The 24,215-nt window shown below is 64.0% G+C and overlaps 2 protein-coding genes across 7 annotated transcripts; both read right to left on the reverse strand.

Moving 5' to 3' along the window:
* Positions 1-80: 80 nt before the first annotated feature.
* Positions 81-11,804, reverse strand: SLC9A3R2 (SLC9A3 regulator 2). Of its 5 annotated transcripts, none has more exons than XM_045993800.1 (7): positions 11,705-11,804; positions 8,488-8,688; positions 2,902-3,081; positions 2,080-2,233; positions 1,959-2,002; positions 1,342-1,407; positions 81-1,140 (listed from the first exon to the last, which is right to left on the reverse strand). In XM_045993800.1, the coding sequence occupies exons 1-7, from the start codon at positions 11,711-11,713 to the stop codon at positions 982-984; spliced, it is 813 nt and encodes a 270-aa protein (XP_045849756.1). In that variant the 5' UTR covers positions 11,714-11,804; the 3' UTR covers positions 81-981. The 5 variants fall into 5 exon arrangements, with proteins under 5 accessions (XP_045849756.1, XP_045849754.1, XP_045849755.1 ...); XM_045993798.1 differs by lacking the exon at positions 11,705-11,804 and adding an exon at positions 11,081-11,441; XM_045993799.1 differs by lacking the exon at positions 11,705-11,804 and adding an exon at positions 11,081-11,437 and having other exon boundaries at positions 1,345-1,407.
* A 4,278-nt stretch (positions 11,805-16,082) lies between these two features.
* NPW (neuropeptide W) lies at positions 16,083-24,140 on the reverse strand. 2 transcript variants are annotated; one of them, XM_045992712.1, is made up of 5 exons: positions 23,976-24,140; positions 19,550-22,958; positions 19,315-19,469; positions 16,506-18,082; positions 16,083-16,286 (listed from the first exon to the last, which is right to left on the reverse strand). In XM_045992712.1, exons 4-5 carry the CDS (start codon positions 16,952-16,954, stop codon positions 16,202-16,204), a joined length of 534 nt encoding a protein of 177 aa, XP_045848668.1. In that variant the 5' UTR covers positions 16,955-18,082; positions 19,315-19,469; positions 19,550-22,958; positions 23,976-24,140; the 3' UTR covers positions 16,083-16,201. The 2 variants fall into 2 exon arrangements, with proteins under 2 accessions (XP_045848668.1, XP_045848667.1); XM_045992711.1 differs by lacking the exon at positions 19,550-22,958 and having other exon boundaries at positions 16,083-18,082.
* Positions 24,141-24,215: the final 75 nt, after the last annotated feature.

Here is a 24,215-nt window from a genome sequence, read left to right on the forward strand (position 1 = left end):
CTCCCAGGCTGCCTCCTTCCTGCCCAGACCACAGCCCCCCACCCTCAAGTGAGGGCTCAGGAAGGACAAGCGGCCACGGGTCTGAGGAAGGCCTGTTTATTAGGAGGGCGCGCATGCGCTATGGCTTAGACGGCAGACAACAATGTCAGTGGGGTTCGGCCGGGGCCAGGAGGAAAGGGAGGGTGGGGGAGGTCCCTTGGGGGCAGGATCTCCCGCAGCCACATTCCCCCTGCCTCCTGCAGGGACAAGAGGCCTGTCCAGAGGCCACCCTTTCTTGAAGACACAGGGCCTCCATCCTCGGGCCCCTGGAGCCCAGGCCCAGGCTCTAGTGCAGCAGGGACGTGGGGCCCTGGCCTGGGGACCACCCCAGCAGGGAGGGGGCAGAGGGACAGCTCCCACAGCCACATGGGGCCTCCCCAGGGTCACCCTGAAGCCCCCACAACCAGGCCTGGCCCCCCCGTACGTTTTTCTCTTTCCCTGGAAGTGCCCGGGGCTCCCACTTGGGATGGCTGCTGCTGAGGGTGGGGAGGAAATGGTTTGCAGAGAAAGGTTTGCTTTATTGCAGTGACTGAGAGGCATCTGCGGGGGCGGGACTCTGGTAGTAAGTGGAAACATGTGGAGCTGGAGCTCTTTTCTTTTTTTCTTTTTTGTTTTTGGAAGAAAAGCAAAAACACAAATTCCTTTAAGTCAGCAGGCCCGGGGAGAGCAGCAAGGGCCTGGCCCACCGTCACCGCTGCCCCTCCCTGACACTCTCTTCTACCTCCAGAGGGGCCCCCTCTCCCCTATCCAGCACCCAGCAGGTCGGGGGTGGGGGGGGCAGGACGGGGCTCACTGGGGCGCACACTGGTTCCTGGGTGGTGATGGGACCAGCACAGCTTCTGGGGGCGAGGGAGCACCCCGTCCAGTCCGCTGAGGCTTGGGGGGCTCGGGGCGGGGCCCGCGGGGCGGGGCCGAGGGCCGTGCAGACAGGCGGGGCGGGGCTCAGAAGTTGCTGAAGATCTCGCGTTTCCGGTTCCAGTCCATCTGCGGCGCCCGCTTGTTGACGCGGGTGGCTCTCGCCTTCTCCTTGGCTTCGGCGGCCGTGGGGCTCAGGTGCAGGCCACTCTCCTGAAAGGGGTCCCGCTTCCAGGTGCTGCTGTCCTGGGGTGGGGGGCAGAGCCGGCAGGAGGCCAGAGTGAGCCCCGCACCAAGCCCTCCGGCCCGTGATCCCTCCCAGGGAGCTCACGCCACAGGCTGACCCCCCTGTCCGGGCCATCGGCTACACAAAAGCCCACGCCCGAGGCCCCTGACCGCCACCCCCCTCGTGTGTGAGCAAAGCAGTGGAGGTGGGCGGGCACTTGCTACCTCAGTGTCCTTGTCTAAGCCAGGCAGGTCACTTCGGGACGAACACGCTGAGCCACCATTGAGCTGGGAAACCAAGGGCAAGGTGTGGCTTCAGGGACCCTGCCCAGGAGCCGGCCCCCCCCCAGACACGCAAACGGGCACGCGCATGCGCACACCAGAGCCACATCTCCTCCGGCCCGCAGCAGGCGCCGAGCCTCTACTGGGCTCCAGGCCCAGCCTGGGCAGGACGCGGGACTCCCGGCAGCGGGTGGACAGGTGCTGCAGCGGGTTGGAGAGCCGGCCCCGGCCAGCTTACAACAGGAATCACCCCCAAGAGCATCCCCTGGGGGGAAGCCAGGGCCAGCTTCCCAAGGGGTGACGAAGGGGGACTTCAGGTCACCGGCCAGCGCTGGGCAGAGGGAATGGCAAGGCCAAGAGCCCCGTGGGGCCGGGGTGTGCTTGACCCGGGCCAGGACCCACAGGGAGCATGAGATTTACAGCTGGCCGGGCACAACTGGGTCTCACTGTCACACCAACACAAGGAGATGTTGAGGTGGGGGACTCGGTCAGGCCTGGGGATCCCTAGAGGCGCCCCTACGGTTTCCTGGGCCCACCTGGTCCATCCACCCTCTCACCTGGGCAGGGCTGGTCCCGTTGGTGACTGGTGATGGCAGTGGACCTGTGGGGACAGGGTGTCAGAGGCTGCCCAGGCCCCCGGGCTCCGCCCCATCCCCAGGCCCCCAGGCAGCAGCCCACCTTCCAGATGCTCCTCAGTGGGCGTGACCCGCAGCCGCTTGAAGTACTCATCCGTCTCAGGGTCCACCACCAGCAGCCGGGCCTCGTCCTCCCGCGCCTTGATGCTGGCGACCACCTCTGCGTGGCGCAGCCCCTCAATGTTGTGCCCGTTCACCTGCCCCCAGCAGCGTGGGGTCAGCCCCGCCAGAGGTCAGGCCCCCACAGGCCCCCTCCCCGCGAGCCACCCAGCCAGGTGTGGCATCAAATATTCATTGATATTGTCACCAGCCGTGGCAGCCAGAGGAACGTCAGCTCAAGTTCCCAGCATCTCTCCTCTTCCCAGCAAAGACCTCTCTGCCCAGAAACATGCTTGGGGGGATGTGGGCGGAGACATGCTTCGAGGGGACACGGGCCCAGACATGTTCTGCAGGACACAGGCCCAGACACACGCTCCTCCAGGGGACACGGGCCAAGACACACGCTCCAGGGGACGGGGCCCAGATACACGTTCCGAGTGGGGGACACGGGCCCAGACGCACACTCAGCGTGCGGGGCATGGGCCTAGACACATGACTGGGGGGACATGGGCAGAGACACATGCTCCGGGGGACACGGGCCCAGACATACGCTCAGGGGAACAGGGGCCCAGACACACGCTCGAGGGGACACGCCAAGACACACACTTGGGGGGACACGGGCCCAGACATACACTCTGTGGGGGGTCATGGACCCAGACACACTCTCAGGGGGCAATCGGGCCCAGACACACACTCGGGGTGGGGGGCACGGGCCCAGACACAGGCTTGGTGACAGCCAGCACCCTGAAACCTCCATGACAGGTACCTCAATGAGTCTGTCCTGGGCGCGGAGGCCAGAGTGAGCGGCCGGCGAGCCTGGGTCCACGGAGCGGATATACTGTCCTGGCCGGGACTTGTCACTGTGCAGGTTGAACCCGTACCCTTGGGGGCCCTTCCGTAGGTGGCAGAGCCGAGGGCGTAGCTCCCTCGGGGGCCCGCTGACATCCTGCAGGCACAGGAGACCAGGCTGAGTCCTGATCTGCCCCCGCCCCCACCCCCGAGGCCCCTGACCCAGCCCCCTGCCAGGCCTCGGCCCCCAGAAGGCAGCTGCAGCGGAGAAGAGTGAGAGGAACCCCAACTCCACACTCAACGTCACGCCCCGCCCGGCAGCCCCAGGTCTCAGGGTCAAACACTGTGCCCAGTATGGGGGCCCTGCTGGGCTGCCCGGGGCCGAGCTCCGGCAGCAGGATCTCGAGCAGAACCTCAGTTTCCAAACCCCAAACAACCTCGCATGGGACCAGGGGCTTTACAGGGTGCGAGGGGACCTGCTAATGGGCAGCGCTGAGCCCAGGCCAGGGTCCTAGGAGCGGCCACTCAGCACGGCGTCCTGGGTGCACCCCCTCCCGCTGCCCTGCCCAAGCGAAAGGCTGACGTTTGTTTTGTTTGTTTTGTGGCCTCTCTCACATTCCAGAGCCAGCTGGAGCCACTACCACCCCCACGGGGCCCAGAGACAGGGTGCAGGGGCCTGAGCCTGGGAAAGCCAAGGGTGGGACCCGCCGTCCCACCCCCCCAACCCGGACACAGAAGGCCCACGATGCCCCGAGCACCCCCCATCGACCACCCAGGGCCTCGCCGGGCTTTACCTCTGGCATCCTGCAGTATGGGGCTGTGTGGGTCAGGGGGCCGTGCAGCTGGGGGCCAGGCCCCAGGACCCCCACCCGGCCACGGCCTGGGGCTGCGACCACAGTGCCCAGCGGCTGCGGGTGCTCAATTAAACATGGCCGGTGGCCGGAGCGCGGGCGGGCCGTGGCTCGGGTTTCCGGGGCTGCTCAGGACTCTGGCGCGCGTGCAGGGGAGCGTGTGCAGGGTGGGGTGCTCTCTGGGGCCCCTCCCTGACCCTCCACCTACCTCACCCTCAGGGAAGCTGCCCAGGCCCCAGGCACCTGCCCCCTGCTGCTCGGGCCACCCCCCAACCACTCCCAGCCTCGGGGCCTCTGAGCTCATTCCAAGCCTCAAATCTGACCCTGAGCCCTCTGGCCCGCCAGTCTGCCTGGCTACGGACCCAAGCGCTTCTCTTCTCACAGGGCAGGTGGGAGGCCCTGCCTCTGGGCCCCCCACTTATGCAGAACACCCTCTTCCTGCCCAGCCTGCACCCCTCCTCTGGGACCCCTTCCCGGACCCCCAAAGCCTATGCGCACGTGTCCTTGGGATCGCCACTGCAGGCCACCACCCCCCCCATCACCCCAGGGACTCAAGGGATAGGACAGCGGCTCCTCGATTCCCCAGGGGTTCGGTTGCTCAACATAGGCTGAAGGGACGGGGGTGAGACCCCCCAAGTGCCCCAGGGCCCCCCACCCAGACTCATTCCCTCTCCCAGACGCATCTGGAGGCACAGACTAGGAGCCCCCCCAGCCCCCCGCGGCGGTGCCTCTCCGATCCAGGCTGCCGGAGCCCAGGTGCCGAGGCTGACAGGTCGGGAGCAGAGCCCCAGCCAGGACCAAGCGCAGCCGGCAGGTGCACCGGGCCCAGGTGTGAGCGGCGCGCGGCCACAGAGACCAGACCCACAGACACGGCTCGCAACCCGCCGATGGCAACGCACGGGTTCGAGAGGACAGCCCCCTGGCGCTGAGCCCTGCGGCCTCTTCTCACGCCCTCCGCAGTGACCTCCCTGGCGGGTCTCTCGAGGTCCCCAAACAGGAAGCAGGACTGGGGGGGCCATCCGGGGCCATGAGGCCCGGCTGAAGTCACATCCGGGTTTGGGGCCATCCTGGCCATCCCCCTGCCCGGCCCCCGCCGGCCCCCCCACCCCCCGCACACCCACCCCCCGCACACCCACCGCTCACCGCACCAGCCGGGAGCCTTCTCTGGAAGTTCTGCCCTAATGCTCTCCTGCCCGGAGGCACCCAAGGAGCCCCGTCTCCCGCACCCGCACCCGCCCCCCAGGCTGAGGGCCGTGCTGGGGCGGAGGCAGGCTGCGTGGAGAGGCTCCGAGAAGCAGCAGGTCAGGACGGGCCCAGCAGGCGCTCCGCATCGCTCACATTCCTGCCTCCCTGTCCTGGCTCGGAGCATTTCCTGCCGCCTCCCAGGCAGGCCCTCGGACTCCCACTGGCTCAACGATGGGCAGCCCGGAGCTGGACAAGCCCTGGTCTCAAAGCCGAGCCCGTGACGAGACAAAGACGCTGGCATGGGGGTACCCCAGGAGCCGGGCTGTGCCCCCCCAGATGGTGACTCACCAGCCCTGGCAGAGAAAGGCCCCCATTGTTGCTCAGGGTCCAGCCTGCTCGCACCAGGGTCGCCGGGGCATCCCCAATCCCCTCTCCTGACCCTGGGGGACATGGGCTAAGCCGGGCTGCTGGGGGTCCTCCTTGCCTACCCTGCCCCCGCCCAGGCTGACCTGCGCGAGTCCCCAGGACGGTCTCTGCGGAGGGGCTCCTGGGGCTGGGGCCGGCGGTGTGGCATCCCCAGAGCGGGCCATGGGAGGCAGGAGAGCAGTGGCAGACGCCGGGTGTCCAGCTGAAGTGGCCTAAAGTCTCCAGCCAGCCCAGGCCACCACCCATTTATCCACCTCCCACAGTGGCCCCAACTCCCCAGGGATGGGTGGGGACGGGGGGGCTGAGTCACTTTGGGGAGCAGGGTGGCGGCTGGGTCCCCCTCCCGTGCTCAGGCCGCAGCTAGGCACCCCGTCCCAAGAAAGGAAGGAAGGAAGCTGCTGGGAGGCCCTGCCCTGCCCCCCAGGACCCAGGGCTGGGGGCACAGGGAGGCCAGGGAGGGGTCCCCAGCGCCACAGCAGGAGACAGTCCTGCGGAGGCTCCCAGGGCTCTCCCGCAGGCCCGGGGGCCCCCATACCAGGCAGCCAGCCCCCACGGGACTCCCCCTCACGTGCACACAAGGGCCTGTGGAACCAGGGTGGGGGCCCAGCTCTGTCCCCACCTCCAAGGCCCCGGCATCACGGCCTGCCTGGTCTGTGCGGGGGCTGTCCCTGTCGTCACTGGCAGGATCAGCTGCGCTGCAGCTGGCCTGGGGCTGAGTCACCACTGACGAGGACCCCACAGCACCCCCGTGGGAGGACCTGCCCCCTCGGTGCTCTCCCCAGCCCCACTGCCCCCAGCCCAGCCGGGACAGGGGACAAGGAGCAGAGAGGCCAGGAGTGACTCACAGGGTCCTGACTCCCAGCTTGGCCCATATGAATGAATGGTGGGACCCTTCATTGTGCGCCAGACCCAAAGCCGTCGTCCCACCCGGCCGCCCTGCCTGCGAGCACCCCCCTCCCAGGCACCTTGACCGCCCGTCGGTTTGGGGAGGTCAGCCAAGGCCTGGCTCTTCCTCTGAGCTCAGCCCGTTAGACAGCAGGTACTCTGGCTGGGAGGGAAGGGTTGACCCTGTCCTCTGGGCCCCCCGACCTCCCTGGAGGCCCCATCCCCAGGCCAGCCCCCACCACGGAGCCCCTGCTAGTCAGGCCCCACTTTGTTCCTCTAAAAATACGCCCAGAGGAAGCCCCCTCCTAAGGCTTCCTGTGGCTCCCAGAGCCTGAAATAGCAGAGGGGGAAGGTCCCACCCAAGGACAAGGTGCCTCAGCACCCCACCCTACAGATAAGCCCTGGGCGGATTTTTCCACAGGAAGGTGAACTCAGCGTTTGTGTCTAAATCAATGGACAAACGCCTGGAGGGGAGGGGCGCTTCCTCTGGGAGGTAAGACGCCCCTGAAGGAGAGGGGCTCCAGCCGGCCGGCCGGCCAGCCGGGGAGCCAGACCAGCCCACACACCAGCCCAGGACTCCCTGAAACCCCACAGACAACTCGGATTCCCCCGACTTGGGCCCCGACCACCCCTGCGGGGCTCTGGAGCCCAAGGAACAAAAAGCATCCTCGGGGTTCAGACCCAGGCCTGTGCCCAGGCTGGCTTCCCACCTGAAATGCCGGCCCCCCAGGACCCGGGCATAGCCGGCTCGCACCGGAGATGCGCACACCCGGAAACTTCAGCTCTCACACCTTCTCTGGCATGAGGCCAGTGGTTCTCCAAGTGGGATCTGGGGAAACCCCTGGGATTGAATTTCTTTAAAGAAATTAAAAAAAAAAAAAAAAAAAGCGCCTGGGTGGCTCAGTCCCTTGAGCATCTGCCTTCGGCTTGGATCATGATCCTGGGGTCCCGGGATCGAGCCCCACATGGGGCTCCCTGCTCACTGGGGAGCCTGCTTCTCCCTCTCCCACTCCCCCTGCTTGTGTTTCCTCTCTCTCTAACAAATAAATAAAATCTTAAAAAAAAAGAAAGGCAAAACGGGCATGAGAAACAGTACCATGGGGTTTCAAGAGGACAGAGCAATCAGGGTACTTGGGTGGTCTGGACTCAGGGTCATGATCTCATGAGTTGTGAGATCACGCCGCATGTCGAGACCCGGGTCAGGCTCCACACGTAGTGGGGAGACTGGCTGGGGATCCTCTCCCTCCGCCCCTCCTACGGCTCTCTCTCTCTCCCCCTCCCTCTCCCCACCTTTCTCTCAAAGAAAGGGGAAAAAAATAAGATCTTGGGCGCCTGGGTGGCTCAGTGGGTTAAGCCGCTGCCTTCGGCTCAGGTCATGATCTCAGGGTCCTGGGATCGAGTCCCGCATCGGGCTCTCTGCTCAGCAGGGAGCCTGCTTCCCTCTCTCTCTCTCTCTCTCTGCCTGCCTCTCTACCAACTTGTGATCTCTCTCTGCCAAATAAATAAATAAAATCTTTAAAAAAAAAATAAGATCTTTAAAAAAAGAGAGAGAGAGTGCGCAGAACAAGCAGAGTCAGGCTCTCCCTCTTGGCCCCCCTCGAGTAGCACCCCCCAAGTCCTGCCACACAGAAGGCAGAACAGCAGCCCCCCCCATACACGTCTTCTAGCTTTTCTGCCTGGAGCAGATGCAGGAAGGGAAAAGCACCCCATCCGCCGTAGACCCCAAACTGAGGAGACAGCTTAGACAGTGTCCCCGGCTGTCCCCCACCACGCACTGCCCGCAGAGGAGGCCCGGGCCCTACCTTCCAAGGCCTTCCCAGCACAAGCAGGCTCCTTAGACAGGCAGACACCTGACATGAACACAGAGCCAGGTGCCATCCCATCCATCCCGAGACCTCCCGGCAGACCCTTCCCGGTTCCCTCAGCCCCTAGGTTGGGCTCGTCAGAGAGACCTTTCCCAGGCCAGGGAGCTCCGATGGGCATCCTGGGGAAGAGGGCCAGAGACGGGGGGCCAGGGACCAGGGCCACGCTCCCCTGGGCCCACCTGGCTCAGAACACAGGCTGAGGGCACAAAGAGTGGCTCCAAGGAGGCAAGACGGTAGTCACCAGTTGCCCCAAGAGGCAGAGGGGATGGAGACTTCTGGAGGTGAGCGGAGGAAGCAGGCACAGCGGTTGTGGGGTAAGTCGGGGCTGCCCCGTGCGCGAGCCCGCCGTACCTTCTGGCCGGCCTCGGAGCCCAGGCTGCTTGCACGTGCCCAGTCCGGCTTTGGCTCCCAGGGGTCGTGGGCGGGTGGAAGCCCTCGCTGGGCCATCTCCTCGGTGCAGGTCAGCTGCCGCCGGCGGAGCTCCTCGTCCGTCTCCTTGTCCACCACCAGCAGCCGAGTCTGCCCCTCCACGGCCTTGATCCTCTGCACCACCTGGGCCGGGCAGGTTGGGGGGAACAGGTCAGCAGTCAGCACTCTGGGCAGCACATGGACAGCGGAGCCACCCAGGGCTGGCCCCGGCTGGCAGGCCGGCTGCTGGCCTACCAGGGGTGGGGTGGCTGGACCGAGAGGCCCGCCGGCTCCGCCCCCCACCCCCAGGGCTCGGCAGCTCCCTCCCTCTTTACCCAGGACTTCTGATTCGGGGCTGCGAGGGCCACAGGGTCACTGGGGGGCCTCGCCTCACTCCGGGTCCGGTCCAGGAGGGGCCGGGAAGCTGGGTGAAGCAATCAGGCGGTCTGGAAGGCGGTGCACGGCTACGTCTGGGGTTTTTAGGGTGTGAGTGTGTGCAAGGATGTGTGGGCAGGCATGCATCCAGGGTCTGTCTTTCGGTCTGGGGTTGAGGGAGCAAGGGGTCTCCCTAGGTCCCCGTCGGGATATCTGCGGCCACTGCTGTTCTCAGTAGTGGAGCACAGATGTCGAAACGCCTGCCCTGAGCTCTCCATTTGCCTCCAGACCGGACCCTGAGCCCCTGTTCCTGCCGGACCTGCAGAGACGGGAAGGCCTGGTTCCTGAGGCAAGGTACCCGCTGAGGCACCCACACACAGCCTGGAAAGCAGGGCTCAGAGCCAGCAGACAGAGGCCCCCCTGTGGGACGAGCGTGACGTCGGGAGCACCTATGTGGTGTACCTATACAGGAGTCTGTGAAGTGTCCAGAGCACGTGCGGGGCCACGGAGTGTGTGAATCCGGGTGTGGTGTGCAGGGAGAAGGCGCGGTCAGTGCCCCCTGGGCATCGGAGTGGGAAGGACAAGACCCCCACCCCAAGTGTTGGGGGAGGGCAGAGAGGGCCCCCATCAGCTGCTCAGCAGAAGCTGTCGACAGATAGCAGGGTGTGAACCGGGCCCATCTTCCCCGGGCCCTCCTCTGTCCCCTCCTCTCTCCTGGTGAGGGCCGCCGGAGGACCCCAGCACCCTGTGGCTTCCTGACTGTGGGACTCAGCCTAGACATCAGCTTCCTCATCTGGAGAATGGGAGCTGTGACCGCACCTGCTCCCTCCTGGGCCAGCATTGTTTTGTGCGTGAGCTACAGAGACCAGCACCTGGGAGCCTGGAAGAAGTTGGTGCTCTGGGGCTCGGGCGGGCAGTGACGGTTAAACCAAAGCCAGGTGACGCTGTGCCAGCCCCTCCCTGTGGTCCGCCGAGCCCAGACCTCCGGCCTTCCCCCACCATCCTTCAGCAAACAGCTTTATCCAGTTGAAACTCTGAGTGCAGGACAGAAGGTAGGCAGACGGAGAGACAGGCAGGGGCCTCAGGGGTAGAAGCAGGAGTTCAGCTGCTGGTGCAGCCAAGAACCAATTTACTAATCTCCAGGCCCCAGGGCTGGCCACGCAGACAGGTCACAGACTCACAGGGGCTGGGGAGGACACCGAGAACCCTGAGCAGAAGGGGTGGAGGGAGCTGGACTGACGCCAGCGGAGTCCCTGGCCAGTGGGAGATAGAGTCCCCAGGGAGCAGAACCTGCCAGAACAGACCCTGCCCTCCTTCTGGCCCTCATCCCCAGAGGCCGGAGGCAGGGGGCTGCGGCAGCGGCTCCTGCAGGGCGGGCGGCCTCCAACGGGGACGTGCTGCCGCCAGCAGCGACTCTAAGGGACCCAGACGCCATCAGCCAAAACACACATTAGTACACTGACCTGCCAACACACACTAATGACTACACACAGCCAGGCAGGCCGACCCACAGGCCCGGACACACACACACACACACACCGGATTGCAGATCTGTGCGCACACACACCTACAGGGGTACATTCACACGCACAGTGCAGCACGTGCACGCACACACACACACACTCGCTGACACAGGCACATACAGGTGGGCCCTCACTGGGATCCCCCAGGTACCCCCAGGGGCAGATGTGGTCACACGTGCGTGACCCCCAGAGGGACGTGTACACACGAGCACGTGTTTACACGCGCAGACAAGCACTCAGCACCCCGCAGGCACGGAGGCCCCCGGGTGACCGCCGCATGCACACTGAGGCCCGAAGGAGACTCCAGCGCTGGGCCCGGAGCCCGGAGCCGCACTGCGGGCCCCTCCCTGCCGGGACGCCCCCTCCGCGGCGCAGCACCAGCCGGCCGAGCGGGAGAGGCGAGCAAGGAGGCCGGCGGCCGCCGCTGCCTCCGAGGCCACGTCCGGACCTCGTAGCGGGAACCCACGCAGGCCCTCTGCGACCCCCTCCGCCCGGGCCAGGGCGCCGAGGCCTGGGCGCACGCAGCGCCCGGAGCCGCGGTCGTTGGCGCCCCGCGCGAGCGAGCGCGAGGCGGGGAGGCGCCCCCGGGGAGGGGGCCCGGCGGGGCGGCGGGCCGGGGGCGGGGCGCGGGCACCCACCTGGTGGTGCGTCTCGCCCTCCACGTTGACGCCGTTGACCTCGACCAGCCGGTCCCCGGCGCGCAGCGCGGCCGCCTCGGCGGGGGAGCCCGGCTCCACGCGCCGGATGAACTGGCCGCGGCGGCCCTTCTCGCCGTGCAGGTGGAAGCCGTAGCCCTGCTCGCCGCGCACCAGGCGGCACAGGCGCGGCCGCAGCGGCTCCGGGGCGGCCATGGCGGCGGCTGCCCACCGGCCGACCACCGGCCGGCCACGGCGCTGACGCCTGCCGCGGGCAGGCAGGGGCGCGGGGGGCGGGCGCGGAGGCGGCGGTGGCGGCGGCGGCGCTGGGGACCCGGCGGCGCCCTCGGCTGCTCCCGCTCGGCTCCCGTCGCCTCGGGCTCGGGCTCGGGCTCGGGCTGCGGCGCCGCCCCCGCGCCCGCCCCTTCCCCCGCCTCCTCGGTGGGGCCGCCCCCGCCCCGAGTCCCGGCCGGTCCTGGCTGAGGCCGCGCTCGGCACCCTGCCAATCCCGGGGGCGGGGGAGGCCGCTGGGCCTTGGGACCCCCTCTGTCTCGCCCGGACTCTGGGCAGCCTCCCTGGCGCCAGCGCCTTTGCCTCCTAGTCCAAGAACATTTATTGAGCACCTACTGTATGCATGCGTGCCACGGAAGCGGGCTCTTGAGGTGGGAGAGGAGTGGAGAAGGGGTCCTCAGGCAGAACAAATCCACACGGGGGCGGAGGGTAAGAACAAGGGCCACAGCTCTGTCCACCATCCTCGGGAACACACCCTCCCTTGCCCCCACAACCCCCCTGTCCCTGTCTGGGGATCTGTCCTGCACCCAGAGCTGCCCTAGCCCAGTGGAGTCCCAAGATGGTCCAGGAGGCAAAAAGGAGTTTGGAAGTAACAAGGCAGCAGCCCGTCCCTATATTCTGCAGGCCAGTGACCGAGTGGCTCCAGCCCTCCCCAGGAAATCCTTTTTGCTTATCTGTGCTGGGGATGTCTGTTAAACGTTACCCATCCCCCAGCAGACAACTATCTCTGCCAGGGACCCTCACTTGTGCCCCTGCTCATCCCAGGGAGAGATGACATGTATCCAGGACTTTGGCCTCTGACCTCTGGCTTGTGATCAGTGCTCAGAGAAGCTGTTCCCGTGTCCGAGCTCCTGTGACCCCACCCCCACCCCAGCCCACCCTTCCCTCCATCCTTCTCCCCCAGTGTCCAGCTGCTAGCCCCAGCATGAGTGCCCCTTCCCCCAACCAGACAACAATGACAACTGAAAATTGGTTATGCTTTGTCGAGCCTCTGAGTATGCTTTATCCGGAAAAACCCATGGGCGCTCAGGCCATTTTGCAGATCAAGAAACTGAGTTCTAGAGAGGAATGGGACCTAGGCAAGGTTCCCAGCTCTTCTTGGGCACTGCTGTGAGAGTCCAAGTCCACACTTTATCGTGGAGCTTTTTCTCAGCCTCAGATACAGGAAGACAGCTGAGTTCCCCCTCAGCCTGCCCCTCCCCAGCCGCCCAGACCCCTGCACATACCTGCTCCCCGGGGGTCAGGCATAACCAGCCCAGGCAGTTCCCCATGGGGGCAGAAGCAGGCTCGGCTCAGGCCCCGTCCTTGCTGCTCCTTCTCCCCTCTCCAGCGCCCTCAGCCTGGGTGCCCAGGCCCCGCCCAAGCACAGGGCTCTCCTCTGGGTAGCATCCTGGGCCGCAGCCCTTTGGGTGTCCACACCCGGCTGCTGCCCCTAAAAGCCACTGAGGCCAAGACTGCACGGGGGCTTCCCCACCCCCACCTCTAAGTTCCTGGCTGATGCTGCCACAAGGCTCCCGCTGAGCTGGCCACCTCCGTCTGTCTGCTTGCCTGTCCAGAGCTTGCTTGTCCGGTCTGTGCCTGCCTCTCTGGACCCAGCCTGGTGCTGCTGCTCCTGAAGGCTGTGACATGGGTGCGGTCTACCACATACCAGCCCGGATGGGGCTTAGGGGTCACCCCCAGCAACCAGGACCTGCCAGTTTGTGGTATGGGGCCACGCCAGAGTCTAGGCAGGTAGCTGGATGGGAGCCCCCCAGGCTGGGGGTACAGAACTAGGAGCGCCTGGTCCTCCGGGGAGGACCTCCCTTGGAGATCTCCTCCCCCTGCCACGGCACAGAAACTCCCAGGATCAGCCTCAACCAGTCTGCGAAGATGAGGGAGGAGTAACCAGGGACATGTGGTCCCAGCCAGGGGCCAGAACACTGCATCACAGCCTAACAAAGGAGGCTCCAAAGCCGAAAAGGAGCTGGGGAGGACCAGGAAGATAACAGAATAACAAAGGCAACGTCAGAGAGTAACAAGGGGGGGGGGCACAGCCGCAGAACTAAGGTAGCGGGGAGCACGGCAGGTAAATCCCGACGGGGTGGCAGGAATGGGTGAGGGGGACACGGTAAGGATGGGGGCCCAACGCACAAATGCAGGGAAAGCTAACCCAGCGGCTCTCCGGCAAACTCTCCCATGCCCTTCCTCCAGCCGCGGGCCCCGCGTGAGACAGAAGTGGGAGGCAGAGAAACGGGACGAAGACCCAGGAGAGCGGCGCTCAGGGGCTGTAGTGTTTGGGTCGCCCGGGACCAGGCCGAGGAGGTGATCCCCACCCCTACCCCGACGCCCTCGCTGCCACCTTGCTACACAGGCCTTGCGACAGACGGAAGGCAGACCTCCCGGGGCGTCCCTCTCCTGGGCTGTCAGAGGGGTCCCCTGGGACGGGAAGGGGCTTTCCTCTGAGCTTTGCACCTAGCTCCCAGGTGCGACGCCCCGCGGCGATGGGCGGAGCTTGGGCCTGGGCGGGGACTCCGGGGCGTGGCCTTGGGTAGAGGCCTGGTCGCCGGCCAGGGAAGTCTTGGGGGCCCGTCTGCAGGGTGGAGCCGTTACTCTGACGCCCGGGCGATGCCCCGGAGCTTCCCGGGCCGGCGCCGCCTCCCTACCGGGCATTAAGGGCCCCACGGGATGACCGGGCCTCGCTTACGGCCTCCCCCTTCAGACTACGCCAGGCCTCTCCTCAGAGCCCGAAACTGCAGCAGCCGGGACCAGCGCGACGGAAAGAGCGAGAACTCGACACCCCGAGCCGAGAGGGAGAGAAAAGGGGAGACCCGCGCGGACCGCCCGAGGGAGGCGGTGCAGGAACCCGCCCACTCGCTCTGGGCCCGCCCACGCCCTGCTCCCGGCCCCTCCCACCGCCGCAGGCGCCGACCGGGGCTGCAGTCCGGAAGCGCAGCCGCGCAGCGCCGCCTACCGGCCCTCGGTGGGATTGCTTCGCTCGAGGGGCTAGCCCGGGACCCCCCACCCGCTCTGGCCCACTCTGTCCAGCCTGGCCCTGCTGGGTGGCGATTGCGAGTGAGGCCGGCGCCTTGGGGCTGCTTGCACTGCAGGGGCACAGGGGTGCCAGGAAGGTGGTAGGCAGAGAAGCCGGGCTTCTGTCAAGTCCCAAATCAGCTTTGCTTTTTCGCCTTGGACCTGGTGTCCACCCCTCTGGACTGGGGTACCTCCAGGCCAGGGAAATCTAGAGCCTCACCAAGTGTCCAGCGCTTGTGACCAAACATATGCGGACCACTGGGCCCCGGCGCGGAGTACCTGCAGTCTGTGTGCGGAATGGGAAGGAGCAACGGGACCAGGGGACAGGGCAGCCGTGTGGCCCAGCCCCAGAACGTGGATTTCGCGCCGTCGGTGGTGGCGAGTGAAGTGCTGTGCCCTGGAAGTGAGATCAGATCAGGATGCCCATGCTTTGAAAGGCCGAGTTTGGCAAGATGCAGGAGCAGGAATGGACTTGGAGTGCAGAGAATGGGTTGACCTGAGGAGTCTGTGGACACCCCTTCCTTCAGGGCTGATCCTGGAGTCAGAGTCTGTACAGTCAGGGCTCGGTCGGTAAGAATCGGGAGGGCAGAGAAAAAAGCACCCACATTAGGAGACAACATGGGGGAAAGGATGTACCCAGGAGATGAGCGGGAATTGCCAGTAAGGAGAGATGGGGGCTTCCAGAGGCCAAGGAGAATGTGGGGGCTGGTTCCATGTGAGTATCTCGAAGCTAGTCAGCTCAAGGGGTACGGGACCACCCTCCTCTGCTCCTGGCTTGCTGTCCGAGTGGAAGGCCTTGCCATATGGCCAAGGGAGGGCCCAAGGGCAGACAGCATCAAGGCACGGTGACCGGGCGCTTGGAGGCCCTGGACAGTTGTGAGTCAGAGCCCACGCAGAAGAGGATTGACGAGGAAGCAGAAGCAGGGAGAGGCCCAGGCACTTGTGAGCGGGAGCTGTAAGGGGCCCAGGTGGAGAGAGGTCCTTATTCCCGACGGCAGAGCATCTCTATATGGGGGTTGGGGCCGATAACTGAAAATGTGGAGGCAATAAGAGTGGAAGGGTCTCTGGGGAGGCAGGGGGTCCTTCCTCCCTAGGAGGAGAGCAGGTCTTGAAGGAGGGGGCTGGGGGTTGGCCCTTGCTCTCCAGAAGCCATTGGATGAGGGGAAGGAAGGGTGCAAAAGCGGTCGGGTTTGAAATGAATCGTGGGAGATGGGGGAAAGGCTGGGTTGGGTAGGCTACTTGGTCTTAAGGTCTCTTAAGGAAGACATACTCCTCCCCAGCCCGGCCAGGGGACATAGTGAGGGGGCACTCTGGGGCTCCCAGGAGGCTGGCATGGGGGCTCTGACTCTAGGGTGTGAATCCTGATTCCCTCTTTCTGGTGGATGGCAGTGGGACCCAGGGTCTGCCTTGCGCCTAACTCCCCTGTGACCTCTCCTCTCCTGTGGGACCCTCGGACCTGGTCTGATGACCCCATCCTGGAACAGGAGAGGCAGTGGTAGAGAGGGAAAGAGAAGGGGACCAGTCTCTGCCTCTGTCCCCTCTTCGCCCATCCCCCCAAGCACTTAGAGATCGAGCTGGTTAGGAGGGGGCACCCCCGGGCCAGGGACAGGGCTCCCGATATTTGCCAGGGTGTGAAGGAAGCTATTTGCACCCTGAAGTGAGATGCCAAGAACACATCACAGAGGAAAGGAGTCACACGCGGGAATGCATGAACCAGGCAGCTTTTATTGGCCAGACCGGCTGGCCTGGCCTGAGCTGTGCACCCAGGCAGACGAGTAGACTCCCTCTGGGTCAGATGAGGGGCGTCACCAGCAAGGGGTGCACTCAGGATGGCCCTGGGGAGAGGTGGGGACCGGCGAAGATGGTTCGCTGTGCAGACCATGGCCGAACAGGAGACACGCCAAAGGCTCTAGAAAGAACAAAGCAGGACCTTGGGGAGAAGGCGGTGCACCCTCCCTCCCCCGCCCCCCCCCAACTAGTTCCTAGGTGGGAAGGGTAGGAAGCTCCAGGGAAGCCTTTCTGGGCAAGAAGTGGGAGAGAGAGATTGTGGGGTTTCCCGAGCGCACGCAGATCTCCCCAGACATCCTCCACCCGCTGCCGTCCCCGTCCCCTTTCTCTCCCCACGTACCTGGCCTGCTCCACCGGGGTCCAGGAAGGGGCCCGCAGCCGGGGCTCCAGTTCCGGCTGGGGCTCAGCGGCGCGCTGCCTCCAAGGCGCACTGACCCCGAGACCTGCGCGGGGGTACCCGCTTCCCGTCTCCAACAGTTCCCGAACCCCCGAGGAGAGCAGGAGAGCACCGCGGGGTACGCGCTCCGGGGAGAGGGTGTCTTTGGCAGAGAGCCCTTGGGGGGACGCGCCCAGGCCTTGGGTGTCCCAGGCAAGGGACCCGGCCACAGGGCGCAGCGCCCGGCGCCACACGTAGGGCGAGCGGCGCAGCCCCATGAGCAAGCCCGCGGCGCGGCCCACTGTGTGGTAGCGGGGACTCGCCACGTGCTTGTACCAGGCGCCAGCGGGGGGCGACAGGAGCAGCAGGAGCGACAGCAGCGCGCGCACCGGCCGGCCCGCAGGGCCCCGCATTGCCAGGCCCCGCGCCAGGGCGCTCGGGTTGACGGCCGCCCGGCGGGGCAGGCCAGCAGCTGACTCGGCTGGGTCGGGGCGCGCTGCGGGACCGCGGCGCCGGGGAGCCGGGGCAGCGTCGGGGGGCCAGCGCGGAGGACCAGCTATAAGTGCTCGCCGGCCCCGCCCGCTCGCCCCCGCGGTCCTCGCGGCGCTCCCGGAAGGCAGGAGGAGGGCTGGAGAGGGAAGAGCGCCCAGGCTGGGGGACAGGGGCGTGGGCTGTCAGAGTACCTTCTCCCCGGGGTGGGCCTTCAGCTAGAACTCTAAGTGATGCTCCGCTGGGGACGCCCCTGCTCCCCCTCAAGAAGGACTGTCAGGACACGGGATGAGGGGATGTGCGCGAAGGGATGCCTCCTGAGCCAGAATAGTGGTGCAGGTGGGCACCACAAGAGGAAAGACTGGGGGGGGGGGGGGCTAGAAGAACCCTAGTGGGGCCAGAAGAGCTGACTGGTGGGTGTCCTCCGCATCACTCAAGAACCCCCTGTACATCTCCTCTCTCTCTCTGTCCCCCCACCCCCATCCTCTCCCACCCACGCTGGCGAGTCCCCTCCAGCCCACCTCCCAGCGGCAGCTGGATGCTTGCAGCCACAAGCTTGGCCACATGGGCCCTGAGAGGGTTAGTGCTTCCCCACGGCTTCCAGAATAAAAAGTAAACCCCTCCTCTTACCCCAGCCCTGGCCTGGGCAGAAGGCCCAGCGGCCCTCCAGCCTTCTCTCTGGCTGTGATACCCCTCCCCCAAGACCACTGTCTCAGATGGCCAGTTTTCATCTTTCTGCCTTACCCGACAACCCGTGATGCCGCTGCCTCTGTGTTTCCGCGCCCGGAACGTCCTTCCTACCCTTCCCAGCCTGGCAGGCTTGTTCTCGTTCCACAGGATCCTGTCTGCATGGCCCTCATCTGAATGGTCCACTGGAGTATTCCACTGTGCGTGCATGCGTCTAACAAACCCCTCCAGAGGGCAGAGCCCGGCCCATTCTTGCCTGAGCCCAGCCCAGGAGGGATGCAGGCCCCGAAATAATCTGACCTCAGCCCACCCCCAGCAAGCACACCACTCATGGAACATTTTCTAGGTCCCAGATGCCAGGGATCCTGGAAAAAAGACACAAACTTCTTAAACACTTTATTGTCAGAGAGTGAAAGAGGTGTGGGGGTGTGGGGAGGACACAAGCAGGGGGAGAGGCAAGCAGAGGAGGCAGAGGAAGAAGCAGACTCCCTGCTGAGCCAGGAGCCTGACACGGGACTCAGCCCCAGGACCCCGGGATCATGACCTGAGCCGAAGGCAGACACTTAACCAACTGAGCCACCCAGGTAACCCTGAAATGTCTTATTTTGATCTCCAAACAATACCATGAGGTGGATAATTTTTTTTTAATTTTATTTTGGGGGGCACTTAGAGGACTCAGTCATTAAGTGTCTGCCTTCGGCCCAGGTCCTGATCCCAGGGTCGAGTCCCGTTGGGGCTGCTGCTCCCCTCCTCTGCCTCTTCCCCGGCTTGTGTGCGTGCTCGCTCTCTCTCTCTCTCTCTCCCTCTCTCTCAAATAACATCTTCTAAAAAATTTAAAAGATTTTATCTTTTTTTTTTTTAAAGAATTTATTTATTTGACAGAGAGAGAGATCACAAGTAGGCAGAGAGGCAGGCAGAGAGAGAGGGGGAAGCAGGCTCCCCGCTGAGCAGAGAGCCCGATGCGGGGCTCGATCCCAGGACTCTGAGATCATGACCTAAGCCGAAGGCAGAGGCTTAAACCACTGAGCCACCCAGGTGCCCCAAGATTTTATCTTTTAAAGTAATTGCTACACCCAATGTGGGGCTTGAACTCAAACTCGGAGATCAAGGGTCGCATGCCAGCCAGGTACCCCAAGTGGACGAGTACTGACTCCTTCATCGGTGAAGCAAGGCACGAGGAAAGTGAACTTGCTCAGATCACCTGTTGGGTGAGCAGAGGGACGAGTGGGGTCCGACCTAGAGCCCCCCGGCCCGACCGCAAAGCGGTGGGGACCAGACCTGCAGTTCCCCATGGAAATGGCCCCTCACTCTCTGCCGGTCTCCTCAGCGAAAGGGAAGGTGATTGTGGGAGGGAAGGGAACAGCCTTTCCTCCACGTCAAGGGGCCAGAGGCGCTGGGAGGACAGAGGGTGCACCTCTAAGGCAGGAGGGGCCCAACTTGGTTGTGGGGAGCCCTGGGGGCACTCAGAAGCAATGCAGCCCTCCCTACAAAGGCCATGCGGAACAGGGGAGACGTGAACCAAGCCCTGCGCCCTGTGCTCGGTGGGGGGAATGGGGGGAGGCGTGCACCTCAACCTCTCCTGTCTCGGTTTCTTCACCTGCACACGGGGGTGGTGAGAGCCCCTCCTCAGCTTACGGTGAGCACGAATCCAGGCGCGGGTCTCGGTGCCAGGCCTGGCACACAGTAGCTGCCCCCAGAATGGACGGGCACCATCTCCTGCTGTTCCTGTCGGAGGCTTCCTGGCCTCTTGAGCTGCTGGTAAAAACGCTTTGATGGAGAGTGACTGGCACAGGGACTGGTCGGGTAGGGGTGAGAGGCAGCTGTGGGCGCACCTGGAGGACCACAGGGACCTGGAGCTGTGTGGAAAGCAGTCTCCCCCGGGGGGGCCCTTGGCCTGGAGAGCCGCCTGGAGTGTGCGGTGGGCGGGCAGCATGGCACGATGCGGGCCGCCGAGGTCCCCTGAGGCTGCATATCCTCCCTGCTGAGAGTACTTTGTGGGGGCGGGTGGTGGGGGGCTGCCTGGAGCCCCCACCCCACCCTGGTTCAGCAGGGGAGGGTCCGGGCGCCCCCTGGCGGGGCCTGGTACAATCACTTGCAGCGCGGTGGCACGGGTCTGGGGCTGCTGGGCCACAGCAGCAGAGCGACAGGGACCAGCAGACCCACTTCCAAATGCAGCGTCACGGAGAGGACCCTGCAGGACACTACGCTCCGTACTTGCAGTTTAAACACCCGCCCTGCTTGTCTATGGCTGTGAAGCCCATGAGATGATGAGGCCCCCGTGGAGACGGAGCAGGGCTCCTGCTGGGCAACAGTGTGCAGAAGGCATGTGGGGAGAGAGCCCAGGGCCAGGCTGCGGCAGCAAAGCACACCACAGTCCCGGGAACTCCCAGGGTGGGGCATAGGGGAGGAGGGGCTCTGTGCCCTGCCCAGCCCTGAGCCCTCCCCCCACTGCAGGGGTCACTCTGGGAGGAGGGGAGGAGGTGACCGACCCACCAGGGCTGACTCCTTCCTGGGCCTCACCTCTCCCTTCATCCACCCAACACCCTCCTAGAAACCAGGGGACCATGGCTTTGGAGTGCCTGCATGCTCCCTTTCCCCAATGGCACCAAGCCGCCCGTGGGCCAGGTCCACTCGCAGCCCCAACACCGCGCACGGGCCCCGGCCCCAACAAGGACGCCGTCCTAAAGACACCGCGATTGAGCAAATCTGTTTTGTTTTCTTTTTTAGAAAGTATTTATTTCTACCAAGGTAATTTACATTATAAACAGAATGCTAGTTAAGGAAGAACTTAAAACTGTCCCTGACCCACGCTTTCACATCCCAGTCCTGCTCTCCAGAGGCAACAGCTCCCAACCCCGTAGCTCTCTCTGCTGTACTGACCCATTACTTACACGTCACAAACTCTACTGCTATCCAGCAGCGGCTTTCTAAGCAGCCACGATGTACTGAGGAAAGCACGCACGTCCTGTCTGCACGCGTGCCATCCGCCAGGTGCCCACACACGTACCCACTCACAGCGCAGAACGAGAGAGCAGAGATTTCTGCTCCCGGGGAGCTCCCTTCGCAAGCCCCCCAGCCAGAAGCCCCCGGCATAACCTATCACCTCCTCAGCGTGACAAGCACCCTCAGCACCGCCCACACGATACGCGGGGGCTGTCCTGCGCGGAGGGACCAGCCAGCAGAATCCCTGGGCATCACCCTCCCCCCTCCAGTACCGGCAGAATAACAGCCCCTCCCCAAGACGCACGTGCCCCAGATGTTCTGGAACCTGCGCACACCTACCAGATGCGGTAAAGCAGGGGACTGAAGTTGCGGATGAAAAAACCAGGGGTGCTCATCAGCAGACCTTAACAGCAGCAGACGGTCCGGACTCAGGCTCAGGCAGGTGGGCCCAGCACCATCACCTGGGTAAGTGTGGAGGCGGCGTCGGAGGAAGGGGGGGTGGGTGGGGGGGGTGGGGGGGTGTGTGGGTGTGTGTCAAGGGAGAGGCTGGCAGGATGCGCCCCGCAGACGGAGGAGGGGGCCTCTAAAGCCAGAGAGGATGGGATGCGTTCTCACCGGAAGGCGTGCGCCCCATCTGCCCCTTGATCTTACCCCGGTGAGACTGGTTCCGACCTCGGGAATTCCGACTGCAAGAGAGTCAATCTGTGTTGTTTGCAGCCGCTAAGTTTGCGGTCATTTTTTAACAGTGGCCACGGGAAACTCACGGCCCGGCGGACTTCAGTAACGCTCCCGCTCTTCTGTGACCACCGCAAACTTCGCTTTGGGGGTAAAACTGCCCCCGGTTGCGAACCACAGACCTGAGATTGTAAACCGCCGCTCTCCCATTTACCCGCTTTAGGCGGCGCCAGAAGGCTTCCTACAATCGTAGATGAAGCTCTGGCCTTCTCACGCCCTCTCCCTCCCCCGGCTCGGATTTTGTCACCACTTTGGGTGAACTCACTGGCCAGCGTTTATGTTGTTATGGCTGCGTAAATACTGTCCTCCGCCAAGGGAACGGTCACTACGTTTCCTTTCCCACGATGGCGTTTTCTTCTTTGCTCGTTGGTGTACATGCTCATTGTGCTACTTTCCCCCAACGGCTCTGAGAGACAGGAGGAGCTCCTCGCCGTCCCTTCTCCGGATGCTCAAGCACGCGAGGACAGCCCGGTCGGTTCCATGTCCGCTCTGGAGGCCCCACTGTGGGAGATGGCGGCCTCCTGCTCCAGGCTGCGCACCCCCTTTCTGGAACATCTGTACAGGCACCTTCCCGCGCTCTGCTTTGGCTCTTGTCCGGGTTGGAGCCCGCTTGCTGGATGCCAGGTCATGTTCCAACTGGTATGCCCTAATGTTTTAGAGACAGGAACCCTCGGGCAGTTCCATGCAAATGGGGACATGGGACCTAAATAACTTGTCCCTTTTTTTGTCCATGTCTCTATGCCTAGTGGAAAGATTTCCTAGGTAGAATCTGTGGACGGATAACCTACTCCCTCAGAAATCTGAGGCCATCTCTGGGTTCCAGTGTTCCAGGAGTAGAGTCCTATTCTCAGGCCCTCTTCTAGGCTCTTCTCCCTCCTCACCCCGTCCTCCCTAAAGCTGTCAGGGCCTTTGCTCCATCTGCAGTCCTCCGAGGGGACGTCAGTCGCTGAGGGCCTTTCCTCCCTGGCTGGGCCCTCTCAGCGTGAACACCAGCACCCTTCAGTGATAGAGTCCGCGCCTCTCTGCTTTCTCTGTTCTTCCTCACACTCCTAGCGGCGGTGTTCAACTTCTTTATCTTCTGTCTTTGTGTCTGGTTGCTGGCAGACGGCTCCCAACTGTACCTTCCCAAACTGCTCTTGAGTTTTTACTCGTGTTTTTAATTTCTAAGAGCCCTTTATTTCCTAATTGTTTTGTATTCGTTATTGTTCGGGGAATCCTAACCTCTTTTCACGGAAGCAGCATCTTTTCTGGAAATGTCAATACAGCTTTTTCTTTTTTTTAAGTAGGCTCCCCACCCAACATGGGGCTGGAACTCACCTCCCGAAGACCAAGAGTCCCATGCTCCACCGAATGAGCCAGCCGGGCGCCCCAAATACAGTTCTTTCTAAAGCTTCCTTTGGCTCCCTGGGTCTGCTGGTTTGGTCCATCTTTCACACTGCAGGTGCTCCTCCTGAGCCTGGACATCCTTGGCTGTCCCCATCTATGAGTGACACCTCGATGCTCTTTCTGTGGGGACATGGCTTTGACGAGCGGGAGGCTTCACTGCAGGAATGGCTTTTCACTCTGTAAGGGGTGCGCAATAAAGCTTTTCTCTGGAGGATCCCAAGCATGGGGCGGGGTGCAGACTGGATACAGACGCCAGGGCAGGGGTGGACGGCCCAGGTGCCCAGCTTCCATGCACTGACCTGCAGGGGCTCCTGTTTGCAGTCCCCTGCCTCGGTTCACCCTCAGTGAAACTTATCAGGGTTCCCCCCAAAGGTCTCGAGGATGCTTTGTAAAGTGAGTCACTCTTCCCGTTGTTCCAGAATTTGTTTACATCTCTCACTCGCTGCTTCCTCGCTTCCTGTTCTTTTGTACTCGTGGACTGGCCGTCACTTAGCGGGGCTGTGTGACAGTGAGCAGGCATCTCCATGTGGCCCGTCCACCCGACTGATTTGATGTGATCACGACTGTTTTGCAGCTCAAGAGTGAGGGAGCCAAGGGTTCAATGCGCTAACCAAGGTCACCGGCAAATAAGTGGCTGAACTGGGGTGTCAAGCCCATTTCTGTCTCATTCTCAAGTCCAGGCTCGCTCCCCCAACAACACACTGCCTTTTTCTAGAAGGCTTCAGATTCGACTCTCCTCCTTTGAGAGCAGAAGGGAGGTCTGGAGTGTGCCTGTCCCCCAAGGGTAGGGAGGAAGCCCCCCAACACCTGCAGGGGCCTGAAGCCCAGTATTCACCACCGTCCATTTAGCAAGCCTGCCCTGAAGCTTCTCTGCGCCAAGCCCCCGAGCGCGGGCGGGGGTGCCAGTGAAGAGCCCGAGTTCCTATCGGGATGCGGGGAGAGAGCCCCTGGCTCCGAGATGGAGGTCACTAAATAGCCTTTTATGATAAGAATCTGCAGAAATTTCTTATCTGGGGAGGCCGGGGCAGGGTGGGTGGGGTGCGCCGCAGGTACCAGCGGCCCGGCTGGGGGCAACGACGGGCTCCCGACACGGCGGCTACACTTAGCGAGCACGCCGCAGGACGCGCGGTTTCCGACCGACGCGGGGCAGCACGTGCACACAAGGACGCGCACCCACAGCAGGGGCGTACTCACACTGCGCCGCGGGGACGCCGTCCGTGGCCGCTCCGACTCCAAGCTGCCCGGTCCTGCCCAGGCCCCGCGCCCCCGGCCCGCGCCCCCGCCCGCGGCCTCTGCCCACGCGCCTCCCGTCCGGCCCCCGCTCCCGAAACCGCGATCCCCGCCCGCGCCCCCCCGTCCGCGCCCTGCCGGGCGGAAGTGACGACACGCGCTTCCGCCGGGCGGGGCCGTTGCTGGGCGGGGCGCTGACGTCGC

The sequence above is a fragment of the Meles meles genome, chromosome 21, assembly GCF_922984935.1.
Source record: "Meles meles chromosome 21, mMelMel3.1 paternal haplotype, whole genome shotgun sequence".
Lineage (NCBI taxonomy): Eukaryota > Metazoa > Chordata > Mammalia > Carnivora > Mustelidae > Meles > Meles meles.

Bases quoted from the DNA above. Each gene is read 5' to 3' on its own strand.
- SLC9A3R2 (XM_045993798.1), bottom strand. From the start codon at position 11,293: ATGGCCGCCCCGGAGCCGCTGCGGCCGCGCCTGTGCCGCCTGGTGCGC. The intron at 1,408-1,958 runs GTGAGAGGGTGG...TTGGTTTCCCAG, and splicing joins ACGGGACCAGCCCTGCCCAG to CTCAATGGTGGCTCAGCGTG. The intron at 1,141-1,341 runs GCAAGTGCCCGC...CCCCCACCCCAG, and splicing joins TAGACAAGGACACTGAGGTA to GACAGCAGCACCTGGAAGCG.
- NPW (XM_045992711.1), bottom strand. From the start codon at position 16,954: ATGCGGGGCCCTGCGGGCCGGCCGGTGCGCGCGCTGCTGTCGCTCCTG.